Genomic DNA, 13,058 nt, shown 5'->3' on the forward strand with positions numbered 1-13,058 from the left:
ATATATATATATATAAAAAAAAAATATGATATGATAGTATATATGATATTATATATCAATAGACTAATATATTTATTATAACTATGAAATAATATCAATTTATATTATAATATAATTAATTGTATTTTTCTTTTATATATAAAATTAATTTGATATTATAAGGTATTTTTCTTTTAACTCATGTTACAAGTGGCGTTTGTTTATTAATAGGCTTCCTTATAAGATGGCACTTGATAAATGGGGGATTTTTCTAAATATTATTCATCTAATGTGTGTTTCATGCTTTGTTGGAGGAAGATCTATTTCATCTCTTGACTTCTTGCCCTTTTGCAAATAGAGTGTGGGATTCAATTTGTGATTGGTTGGAGATGGAGCAGCTTGTTGAAAACTCAGTCTTAAGTCATGCTTGTTCAACGACAGACCTATATCTAGAGGGGGATGAATAGATCCCAAGTTAAAAATGTATTCAAAATTTTATGGCGCGTAAGCAAGTTTCAAATATTTCCCGGATTCAAAATCGTCTAATCGAAACTACTATTGAAAAGCCTGAATATGTGTGTGTGTACCAATGGTATGAGAATAATTCACAAGTTGATTTATCAACACTTCAAGCACTAAATTGAATACTCTACTATATTAACGATCTATCTCCAATGACAATAACACACAAAAGACTAGATGACACAATTTGTCAAACAATCAACAAAGTTTGGAAATTAGTATAGTGTTTGCAGTTCTAAAAAACAAATCACTACCAAATGGTATGTGATTACTACAACAACACAATTTAACAAAGAATTCAAAAGTTAGTATCCAAACAATATTGATCAAGAGATCAAAGTAATCAATAATTTGTGAACCGAAAAATAAAGAGAGAGAGAGAGAGAGAGAGAGAGAGAGAGAGAGAGAGAGAGAGAAGAGAGAGAGAGGGAAAGAGAGAGAGAACACAAGGATTTGTTTAGGCAGTTCCCCGATCGACCTCACTATGGGTACATCTTCCCTCAATTCGAATTTGAATTGAGATATTAATATAATAAATCTTACTTTGCAAATGTATGAATACAAGAGATGAGATATCAAATCCCACAAATCCTAAGTTTGTTCTTGACTCTAGAACCTCCAAAAACCTTGAAAAATCTTGATCAAGTAACTAACCATGTCGCTTCAATTGACGTGTTGTTTCTACTTCCTTGCAAGGCACCCATTGTCCCAAGGATTTCACCTGACTGAATTAATCCCAAGCGCATGATTATGTAACCAATAATGTCGCTTAAATTCACCTGTTGTTGATACTTCCTTGCACGGCCTCCTCGTCTCAAGGCTTTCACACGGTCCTTTTTGTTATAGGTTAATCATGAAAAAAGATAAGGTCATGTATTGTGGGCTTCCTTGCACACGCTCAACGACGATCATGTTTAAATAATTTCTCTAAACCTTCCAAAAACCTTTATCCAATACAAATTTTGAGTTTTCTCAAATTAAAGGGGTTTTGGTGTTATGAATGAACATAAATCCTCCCAACCAAAATCCTTGAAATATTTCCACGATATCTTTTTAAAAAAAACTCTTTATTTCCTTCCCCTCCAAACTCTCAAACAAAACGTTACAAATTTATCATCACAAAGATTAAACAATGGATGAAGTTCTACAGAAAGTCCCTTGATGATTCATCTCATGCTCTAACCCCTTCCCATACTATGGATCCCACTTATAGTGAATATATTATTATTGGGGAATTTTTTAATGCCCCATATATGTTTCTTAGGCACCACACGAAAATTCTCAAATGTCCCCCAGTTTCGGAGATTCATCTCCGAATGCATCCAATGCACATTCAGCATAGGCCATTTTGAGTGACGTCCTATAAGTTAGGTTTATTTAATTCTAGAGATTCATCCACGAGATATTTATGTAGATACATTTTTGAAAAGTTTGCACACCAGTACCAGAAGCAGACACCGAAAACATGTAATTTGACAAAATAAAATTAGCATTCATATTATAAAATAAGAATTACATAAATGATTTTAACATAAAATGCAATATTACACTTCAATATATAGGAGGACGCTTCAGAATATTAAGAATATCTTCGACCAACCTTGGAATCGTCACTTTAAACTCGAGTATAATTTTTGTTTCAAAATGAAAAAATATATTCCACAGAGCCCTTACGTCTGCATCCGTCTTGAGCTCAAAGTTGTTGAACTCAATATTCTCTTTGTTGTAAATCGACGATGAACGGTACTCGAGCTTCACAATTCTTGGATTGTCTCCGTAAGACATGAGATGATTTATTTCGTATTTAATATCCGCAAGAGATGCGTACTCTGTGAGCTTAAAGTTTTTCCCGAGAGTTGCATTGGAAGAGGAGACATTTGGAATATACTAGTTGATTTTTATTTGTTACATTTGAGACATTTTCAGCTTGTGTGAAATAAGAAACCAGGGCACCTTAATTTATAGAAGTTGTAGATAATTATGGAGCATTTAAAACCTGGCATGCTAATTCTAGAAATATATCTCCGGTTCTACACCCTTTTATCTTGTTCCTAAGATGCATGTCTGAAACCTCTCCTGAACAGGTTTGAAAACATAACTTTTTTTTTTTACAAATGAGAAAATGTTGTAATGGGAAAGATAAAAAATATATTAAGACACAAACTTTCGAAGATGCATCTCCAGAAATATCTAACATGCAAAAGTGACAGAATATTTTAAAACTTTGCCCAAACTTTTGAAGATGCATCTCCGGAATTTCCACTTAACTGATTAATTATGAATATTTTTTTGAAATATCTCGGAGATGCATCTCCGGAATTAAAAATATCCAATCTATATGGCATCACTCAGAATGACCTATGTTGAATGTGCATTGAGTGCATCTAGAGATGCATCTTCAAAAACTGAAAAGCATTTTAGAATTTTTGTGTGATGTCTAATAAACATATAAGGTATATTAAGAAATTCCTTTACTATTGTCATGAGAAAAATGTATTCATTGCACTTGATAGGCTGATCCTATATATAACTTCTTTTGTACCATAACTTTTCTTGTTCATTTTGGGCCATTATATCCTTTTTGTCTACTACATATATTCTAAACAACTTCGGGGAGGAACCCTCGCATCCAAGATATCGGAGAATTATACCTAACACTCAATTCATTAAATATGAGACTCCATATTACTAGTATTTTTACCATAATATTTTTGTATTTAAATATTATAACTTTCACTATTTCGGTTATCATTTAGGAGTTTTTGAAATAACTTATATTTTTACTGTATTTTTTAAGCTTCAACCAGATATTTGCATGTAAGCATTTTTTTCTGTTAAAATTAAGTATTTATATTGTCAATTTTGAATTTATACCAGAATTTTTATGAACATCATTCTTTTTTACCGACATTTTTAAAATGTCCGATAAAATCCAAATGTTTACATGCATTTTTATATACATTTTTGAAAACTTTGGTATCTTATATGTATAATTTGCAAACATATTTATCAACATTTTTTAAATTGACGGTAAAAATGCCTACATGGATACCGCCAACTTTAAAAAATCTGATAAAAATGCATGTATGATACCACATTTTTCATAAATTTCAATTAAAACACATATTATATACGACGTTTTTCAAAAATCACAGATTCAACGATTTTGCCTGGTTATAAAAATTAGAGCTACTCAAGGGTAAGATTGGGGGATCTTATGAAAAATCAAAGATTCAACGATTTTGCCTTGTTATTATTATGCGAAGAAACATTTCTATTATTAGGAGTGAAATAAAAGACAATATTTATTTCTTTATTTGTATGATTTGAAGAGCCACAATGTCGATATCATCTTTTGAATTCAATTTTTTAAGTATATCTGCTTCACAATTTGACTTTTTGACCTTTCATACTTGAATCTTTTTGGGTCCTTATATGTTTATGGAATACATATCATGAGAATTTTATCTTTTTATGTTCACAATTCTATTTATAAAAATTTGAGGGAACATATCCTTATTTTCTTTCATTACTCGTTTTGATAACTTAGAACATAGCCATATGGTTGCCTTTATTACAATAATGCATTTTAGGGGTTTTCATTTAAATGTCGATTAGGAATTGCAAATATCTCTAAATATTTTACTATTATTTTTAAGTTCATAACCAAAACCAACCTTATTCTAAGACGCCATTTGGTTACCTAACAAAAGATTAAATTTTACTCTTACTTTAGTGAATTTATCAAGTGTTTTTTGAAGATCACCAACTTTACTTTTCAAAATGTCACATTTATCTCATTTGATAGATTCATCTAAGACTTTGTGAGAAGAGAAGTAGTTTTGAATTAGATCATCTTATCTCTCTTTAAGACTTTCTGTTTCGTCCAATACGTTTTTATTTTTCAATTTGAGGGAAGAAATTATGTCTTTGGAGATAGAGATAATTTGTTCTAATTACTTTGTTTCTTTAGATATATTTTTACACATGCGAAACAAGTCTTGATAAGAAAAATAAGAGGTTAACTCACCTTCTTCATGATTTTCCATGAGACACATGTTTGCTTCTTCCTTGTCAGAGAATTTCACATCATTGTCATCCCAAGGTATTTAAAATTTCTTAGCTTATGTTTGTGATTTTTTAACCAGGTAATGTTGTGGCCCAAGCTGCCCTCCATAAATCTCCCTTCATCAATATCCCATGATATTTCTTCCTCCAATTTCTATACAAGTGTTTAACACATAATCTATGTTCAACATTTTGGCTTGTCTCAAGAATAGTCGGTACCAACCCCTAAACACATAACATAGTTAAAGACATAACATGGTTAAATACATAACATAACATGGTTAAAGAACATGGTATCTAACAAAACATGGTCTAACAGAACATGGCCAGACATAATTAACATGGTATCTAACAGAACATGGTAAAATTTACAATATATATACTAGAACATTGTATCTAACATAACATTATATTTAATAGAACATGGTATCTAACAGAACATTGTATCTAACAGAACATGGTAAAATTAACATGGTTAACAAAACATTGTATCTAACAGAACATTGTATCTAATAGAACATGGTATCTAACAGAACATGGTCAAACATAATTATCATGGTATCTAATAGAACATTGTATTTGACAGAACATGATATCTAAAAGAACATGGTATCTAACCTTCTGTTGATCTGATATAAATCTGTATTCCTTGTATTGAATGGATTGTAATTCTTCGAGTAATAGCTTAAGGAACATTTGCCAAGAGTCTTTTGTTTCAGCTTCCACAACGACATAAGTGATTAGATAAATCTTGTTATTTCCATCCTTATTAACAACACCTATTAACTGACCTCCGAAGTCACCTTTCCGAAGACAAGCATCGAATCTAATTAGAGGCATACAAGTAGTTGCAAATGCTGCCTTACAAACTTCTAAGCACACATATATTCTTACAAAAACAGGACAACCATCTGAGTCTTCACACTTAATTTTAACTGTAGAGTTTGGATTTGACTTTAACAACTCCTCAACATAACTCCTAAGATGTTTGAATTGTTCACAACCAACACCTTGAATCAATTCTATTGCTTTTTTCTTAGCTTTATAAGCTTGATCCTTTGACAACTTTACCCCTAATTTCTTAATAGCTTATGCAATCGGCTCTTTGGTTTTCATTTCAGAAGTGTGCCTTATAGTATACACAAAGTTGCAAGCTAACCAATCCGTTTTCACTTGTCTATTCTTGGTTGTCCTATGACAACCATGTCGATCAGTTAGGCTAACGTGTTGCCAATATTGGTTGATAGTCTTCATGTTAAACCTAATATAAAATGGACAACCATCTATAGATTTAACAACCATTCTCTTCTTGTCATTTTTCTTGAACACAAGATTCTTCTTGTTGAAGATTGCATACTTCTTTATGGTATCTTTGATTTTCAATTTATCCTTGAACATCATCCTTACTTCAAGTTTTGTAGTTTCCTTAAAAGTTAGAAACCTTCCCATATCATCTTCCACATCACTATCGGGTGGAGTATGAAGCACATCTGAATCACAACTATCATTATCAGAAATATCATCCAACTTTCACGGTTGTTATGTTGTAGCAGTAGGTAGAACAGTCGTCCAATTAATACCAACATCAGCACCTAAATTCATCTCATCAATGTCATCTTCCTCATCGTCCTCGTATTTCTCGTCATCCTCACTACTCATGTTATAATATGGATCTATTTCACTCTCTTCCTCTGCTCCCTCAACATTAACTTTTTCATCTGCTCCCTCAACATTAACTTCTTCACCTGCTCCCTCAACATTTACTTCTTCATTTGTTCCCTCAATATTAACTTCTTCATCTCCTCCCTCAACAATAAGTTCTTCATTTGTTCCTCAAACATTAACTTCTTCATTTTCTCTCTCAACATTAAATTCTTCAGCATTATCCTCCTAAAAAATAACATCTTCAATATTAATTTCTTCAACTTTGTGTTTAACATAGATATCAATTACTTTAAATCCTCTAACATCTTTCATTAACCTTAACACATCATTGTCATTGTTCAAAGGCCGAAGTCCATGAGAAAAAGAAAAGTTAGGATTCCAATACCATAAACACTTTATGTTACAATACCCCTCACCTTTGATCAACTCTTCAATTTGCATATAGGACTGTAAGTCCACATCTCAATCCCAATTCATTTCAGAAACAAGCCCATCAATATACAACTTCACTGGATTATGTACTAAATGTCCCTGATAGTGTACTCTAAATCTGAGAACTTGGGTATCAGATGGCCTACAATAGAATATAAACAAATCAAAACACTGATAAAATAGGGACCACAACAGATTAGCACTACATGGACCATAAGACATTAATAGTTCATGGACCACAACATAAACAAGTCACATAACATAAACAAATGTTCAGAATTATCAAATCAAGGCACAACATTAACACATTTAACAACCCTAAACAAAATCACATGCCTCGAAACGTAAGTAGGGTTTTCCATTTCAGAGATGAGCAACCTAAAGCGACCAACGCGAGTTGATTTGGAACGACAATTTCAGATTATGTTCTTAGGGTTTGTGTTCGTAACCAAGAGAGGAAGGGAGTTCATTCATGCTCATGTGTTTGTATCTATGAGAGATTAAGTGAGTGGCTGATACATTTTGATTACTCTGATTTTTAATTGAAATTAAAGTTTAATAGATATTTGAAATAATGACAAATACGTTGAAGTATATTTAGTGAATAAGATTAATTTTAAACTGACATGACATTGCCATGTTTTCTTGGATAGTGCCACATCATGAAAAAAAAAGGTCTCAAATTGAAGGGGGGACTAAAATCAAACTCAAAAAGTTAAAAAAAAAGAGACCAAAATAGTGGTTTTTTAAATGGGAGAATCAAAACCCAAAAAAATCCAAAATAGGGGGGGACCATAGTTGCATGTGCAATGCATAAGTTTACCTCTCGGTTTTCAAATAACCGACAAAATATATTGTATATTAAAAAAAATAGGGTGCCTCCAGACATTATAACTCGAATTTTGACACGTGGGGTAAAATCGTTGTCATGAATTGTATTATTTGTAGTAGTGGTGGCGCGCCTAGATTTATTACTCGGTTTTTTGTTGAGTGAGGTGAAAATTTTATCACAAAATATATTATTTGTAATTGTGCTTCCTTTTTTTCTCGTCGAATTTTCTAAACCCTTTTTTCTTTGTTTGCTTGTCAAATTATGCGAACATCTTTTGTCCTTTCTTTTTGAAGATAATCCGCTTTTAAAAAAAATCGTTTTTCGAAGACTCGAATGATCTTAGTACCATAATTAAAAAATCATTTTCATGTACAATGATGTAACTCCATAATGGTTCGTAGAATGCACTAAGGTATTAATACAAAATTATTTGAATGTAAAAAAAATATTATATTTCAAAGATTTCATAGTTAATACTCTATTTGCCCAATTTCGTAGTAACAGGAATTTTTTTAGTGATCAAATAGACGACTCAATCTAGTAATTTCTTTTTACGACAAATATTTTTTCAAATAATATTTCAAGCATTAAAAACAGAATTTGTCATTCTCATGTCTTCATTCAACAATCCTTTTACATATTTAACAGATATATAAAATAGATAAAAACTTGTTGAACTACACAAGATGTTAACCAAATAAATGTACTTAAAAATTCACAAATGACTACATTTGTTAAGCTCATCTGATCCTTCTTCACCACTCTTCTTTCCAATAGCTTTTAGAATCACTTCTTTAACATCTCTAACATCAAGATTTTGATCCTCAGCCACAATAATAGCTTCCATAGAAAACCCATTTTCGCTTGAAACTCTTGCTTGCTCAACATTCACACATATCTTTTCAAAACCCTCTAAAATGGCAACCAACTTGTCACCTCCTTTTTCACATGTCACCTTCATCATAAATGTTCCTTCCCTTATTTTCTCTATTTTAACCTCCTGTTAAATTATGTAAAACATAAAATATAATCATCAATATCATGATTTGTGTTTTCCTATGTTTAAGAGGTTAAGAGAAAGAAAAGAAGAAGAAAAAAAGAGCAAACATACCTTGTTATCATTGACATTATTATTCAGTAGACTAATGTAGTATCTTCTTGTGGCTATCAGGTTTTCATACTCTCTTTTGACATTTTCCAGTTCAACCTTTAGCTTCTGTATATGTAGAAAAGTACTCTTAGCAGTAGAATTTCTGTTGATATTGGCCTTCAAAAACAAACCAGCAAAAATTTTATTGCTTGAAAAATAAATAATATTAGGAATAGGAGAATATTAAAAGAAAAGTTAGAATGTTTTACATTGATGTTGGAGTTGGTAAGAACTCGCAGGATGTGAAGTCTTCTGCGCAATGATACTCTTTTCTGCACTCTGCAAGCCATGTCCTATATTAACTGGTTTTGCTATCTCTTGTGATTTTTGAATGTTGAAGTGTGAGAATACTTTAACTCTAGCATGGTATTTATGGTTGGTGAAATGGAGTGTTATGTATTGGATTCTTGTCATTGGAAATTTGGAATTGATAAAAATATGCCATGGCTACTTTATGTCTGTCGTATATGAAATATGAAATGATGGTCTTGAAAATGATGAAATTTAAATTGAGACAGAATAATTCTTAATTTTACTCATCATGTCTAAAACAGGATATGTTTTCCTCAAGTGGAAAATTAGTTAAAATATTGTCCTATGTATACATTAACATTATTGTATATATTTTCTATAATATATAAATAAGTGATGAAACTCAAGTACTCCTTAATAAATTCACTTAAAAATAAATTGTTCCTCCAAAATAATGCTTGTTTAGGTTTTACTTATTTACCGGTTAAATTTTAGGTTTTACTTACAAAAAAAATATTTTACTCCGTACCTCGCTTCTCCAATATCTACCTATGTGTGACAGAAGTAATATGTTAATTGTATATGCTAAATTTGTGAATAGAGGTTTGTTCACTGATTGATAAGTAAAACAAAATATCTGTTCATCGATGTAAAATTTTATGATTAACAATAAAAAAAACTTAATTTAATGTCAACCATTTATCCACTTCGCATCAGGATGAAGATGAGTGAAATAAGACATATCTTTGTAAAATGTGTCATCTTTAGGAACAAAGTACTTAAGAGTGACAGGATGATACCATTTGTATCATATTATGTTAGAAGGATAATCTATGTAGAGTCGAAAACAATTCTAAATGAATGAAAATTCAACTGAATCTGGTATTACTTATGGACATGGACAAAAAGCTACACAAACAGATACATGAGGATCGATACCATACAACATAGAAGTGAAAGGAAAAGTGAGGTCATAAATTTGAACAAGACTAACATTACATATAATACGAGATTGCACACGATTAATTAGATAAACATCAGTTAAAACTGCTTTACTCCAATATGATTTTAGGAGATACATTTGAAAGAGAAGCACTCGAGCGGCTTCAAATATATGGAGATTTTTTCTTTCTACGACACTATTTAGTTTATAAGTTACCATTGTCAAAACATATTCTTTTAATACCTTTACTAAATTATGTTTGTACTATATTATAAAGTTGAATAAAAAATTTGTGACACTTCTCAATTATTATTAATCAAGAGAATAAACAAACCATCTTGCATAAACAATATTAGTAACAGAGGCTAGTCCCAAAATATCTTAATGAATAAGATCGAACAATCCCATACTCTCAGTAAGATTTGAAGGAAAAATAAATGTTTAGAAAAATTTTAAAAAAAATCATGTTTAAAAGACTCAATAGATTATTTTAAAAACAAAGATGAAAACATAAATTTCATGGATGAAAATGGAGGATTACCAAAATACTTTTGCATAACGGAATTCCTTTTAAACAGTTTGTTTATTAGAGAGATAATAAAACTTCATCTTCCTTAACAATCCAATCGTGTTCCCCGTTGCAAGATTCAAGAACGCACAATAAGGAAAAGTATATATCTAAACAATTAAGATCGAAGATCAATATTTCTACGACTATCAACCAAAAAAGTGAGAAATCTAAACTATTGAGCTTATTTAATTAGCTTCCTACTACTAAAATTAAATAAATACAAATGTTACTATTTACCATTTAATATTTACAGTCAATTTGTAATTTTTAAGAATAAAAGTAATTGATTTCTATTTAAAATAAATTTATAATTTTTTAGTATAAGAGAGATTTTTCTACTAAAATTTATTATTTAGCTCACTTTAAAAAAAATACTCAAAAACATAAATAATTTTACCTTTTATTCATTTTATCTAAAATTAATTAATTTAAATCAATTGTATTAAGGCATAATCATACACGTTAAATAGAATGTTTATCTTAATCCCAACAACTTTAAAATATAAAACTGATGACAAAATATGAATGAATTCAAACCATAATAGTTGTCATAAACATTCATGATGAAACGAGACTGTGAAAGTTAAAACATGCATGGGAAGAGATGTTGGAAACAAACCAATGGGCAAGCCATAGTAGAAAGTATTAATTGTCGCAATCAGAAATAGTATCTGTGACTAAAAGAGAGAGTCAAATCCAATTAAACACAGGTGTATATATATATGTTTTTATGTACTCCAGTACATACATATCAGTTCTTCACAGTTCACGGGTTCTTGTTTCTTTCCTTTTGCTTTGTCTCAACCTAACCTTCAATCTGCATAATTATACCAATTTATTCCCATGCCAAACCTTCACTACCTAGTGGCTACAGTTGTATTATCACATGTGCTGACACAAATTCTGTTTTATTCTTTACATCCTTCTCCTTTTCGAATTCTTCACTTTCAGATTCGTTGCCTTCTAACCACTTTCAGTTAAATCCTAAACCTTAATTTTGGTATTGGAACCAACATATGGTATTTAATTAACTGATACCAGCTGGACATTCTCTTCCTTTTGTCTTATTTTTCAAGTAGCACTTTATAGTATTTGGTATATTAATGATTTGATATTTGAAGTTTATGTACTTATGTTTAAATGATGATATTTGAAAGAATTAGTAGATTAGCATGGATAATTGTTTATAACAAGTGTGATCCAATTGAAAAACTGTTTTGCTAAAATAATAATTGTGTTGATAGTTTATGTGTCTGATCTCCTATTATTGAGGACTGTGTACACTGCCTTCATTTGTTGCAGACATGAAATAAAGCCAAGGTAGCGCACAGTGATACAGAAAGGATAAGGACAAAGAATCAATTGTTAATTTAAAAAGAAAAGAACAAAAAAAGAAGAGCTGTAACTTTTTCTCATGAGATTATTTAGGTATGTTTGTTTTAGGTGAAGTATGGAAAAGAAAAGCTGGTGTGAGAGAAGTTAAAGGGATTTTATTTTTCTTCATTGGTTTGATGTTGGTGGAAGTGGTTGAAATATGTCTTAAAAGTGATATAAAAAAAAAGGAAATAAATTTTGTGATTAAAAAAAGAGTAGAAATCAACTTGGAAGTGGGGCCGGTGGCGGCGGCAAGACACTGGATCTTGGTTCGATGGGTGATTCAATTTGTCGAAACTTGTGTTTGATTCTATCGATTTGCGTGTATCAAACTTTGTTGTTTTGTTTAGTGGATTCATTTGTTAATGAGTTATATTTTGGGCTTGACAGGGATTTGTTGGATTTTATTAGTTATAAATATGTAATTCTATCATTTTTATTTTTATAACTTGCAAAAATTTTATAACACTTGTAAACACTTTGAACTTGTGTGATTTATAAATAGAGTTTTAGATATTGAAAAACACTTTGATATAAAACATGACTTATTCTTGAGATTGTGTAATTATTTTCCTTTAACTTATTTGTAATCTCTTGTAACAACTCTTGAAAATATAGTGAATCGAAGAGTTTCTCTCTATCCTAGAGTAGGTCGTTTGATCGAATTGGGTTAACAAGTTATTGTGATTATTCTCATTACTTTATCTATTTTTGCCAAGTTAAATTGTTGTCTTATTAAAGGACAGTTATTTTGATTGTCATTATTCTTTGTCCCCACACATTAAATTTTTTGGTGTCGTTAAACATTTCAATTTTACAACAAATGACGTCCACTGTGGGGCAACTAGATTTTGTTTACAAGTGAACATCATGGTTTCTAAATGGTGGATCAAGAGGTTTTTTTTAGAGACAACAATTTTGTATTGTGGAAAATTGAGATGCATGTAATTCTAAGTCAAGATAAGTGTATTTAAGCATTGAAGTGTGAGGCATCAATGCTTGCATTTGTAATAAGAGCTGAGAAGACTGAGATGGTGGATAAGGCTAGAAGTGTAATTATCTTTAGTCTCAGAGATAATGTTCTAATGGAAGTCTCCAGAGAGAAAAATGCAGTTTTAATATGGGAAACATTGAATCATTCACTACTACAAATAAGTACTTTTACCTTAGTTGGAGAATGAGTTTTACCTCGGTTTGATGGGCGAGATAAATAAGAGTGTTATGAAAAGTGTGTCACTTTTCCCCTCGATTGAATTGTCAACTGAGGGAA

General features: G+C 30.7%; 2 protein-coding genes across 2 annotated transcripts; both read right to left on the minus strand.

The window, feature by feature from the left end:
* Positions 1-4,641: 4,641 nt before the first annotated feature.
* LOC127102344 (uncharacterized) lies at positions 4,642-6,675 on the minus strand. The gene is made up of 5 exons (XM_051039722.1): positions 6,523-6,675; positions 6,150-6,375; positions 5,729-6,059; positions 5,188-5,548; positions 4,642-4,794 (listed from the first exon to the last, which is right to left on the minus strand). Exons 1-5 carry the CDS (start codon positions 6,673-6,675, stop codon positions 4,642-4,644), a joined length of 1,224 nt encoding a protein of 407 aa, XP_050895679.1.
* A 1,410-nt stretch (positions 6,676-8,085) lies between these two features.
* LOC127105449 (uncharacterized) lies at positions 8,086-9,089 on the minus strand. Its single transcript, XM_051042642.1, has 3 exons — positions 8,858-9,089; positions 8,610-8,765; positions 8,086-8,498 (listed from the first exon to the last, which is right to left on the minus strand). Exons 1-3 carry the CDS (start codon positions 8,936-8,938, stop codon positions 8,214-8,216), a joined length of 522 nt encoding a protein of 173 aa, XP_050898599.1. The 5' UTR covers positions 8,939-9,089; the 3' UTR covers positions 8,086-8,213.
* Between the last annotated feature and the right edge of the window lie 3,969 nt (positions 9,090-13,058).

The sequence above is a fragment of the Lathyrus oleraceus genome, chromosome 7, assembly GCF_024323335.1.
Source record: "Lathyrus oleraceus cultivar Zhongwan6 chromosome 7, CAAS_Psat_ZW6_1.0, whole genome shotgun sequence".
Lineage (NCBI taxonomy): Eukaryota > Viridiplantae > Streptophyta > Magnoliopsida > Fabales > Fabaceae > Lathyrus > Lathyrus oleraceus.

Coding starts and splice junctions, on each gene's coding strand:
- LOC127105449 (XM_051042642.1), bottom strand. CDS start 8,938: ATGGCTTGCAGAGTGCAGAAAAGAGTATCATTGCGCAGAAGACTTCAC. Junction 8,766..8,857: donor TTACCAACTCCAACATCAAT/GTAAAACATTCT, acceptor TTGTTTTTGAAG/GCCAATATCAACAGAAATTC. Junction 8,499..8,609: donor ATAATGTCAATGATAACAAG/GTATGTTTGCTC, acceptor ATAATTTAACAG/GAGGTTAAAATAGAGAAAAT.
- LOC127102344 (XM_051039722.1), bottom strand. CDS start 6,675: ATGCAAATTGAAGAGTTGATCAAAGGTGAGGGGTATTGTAACATAAAG. Junction 5,549..5,728: donor AGACAAGTGAAAACGGATTG/GTTAGCTTGCAA, acceptor CAAACATCTTAG/GAGTTATGTTGAGGAGTTGT. Junction 4,795..5,187: donor TTATATCAGATCAACAGAAG/GTTAGATACCAT, acceptor TTATGTGTTTAG/GGGTTGGTACCGACTATTCT.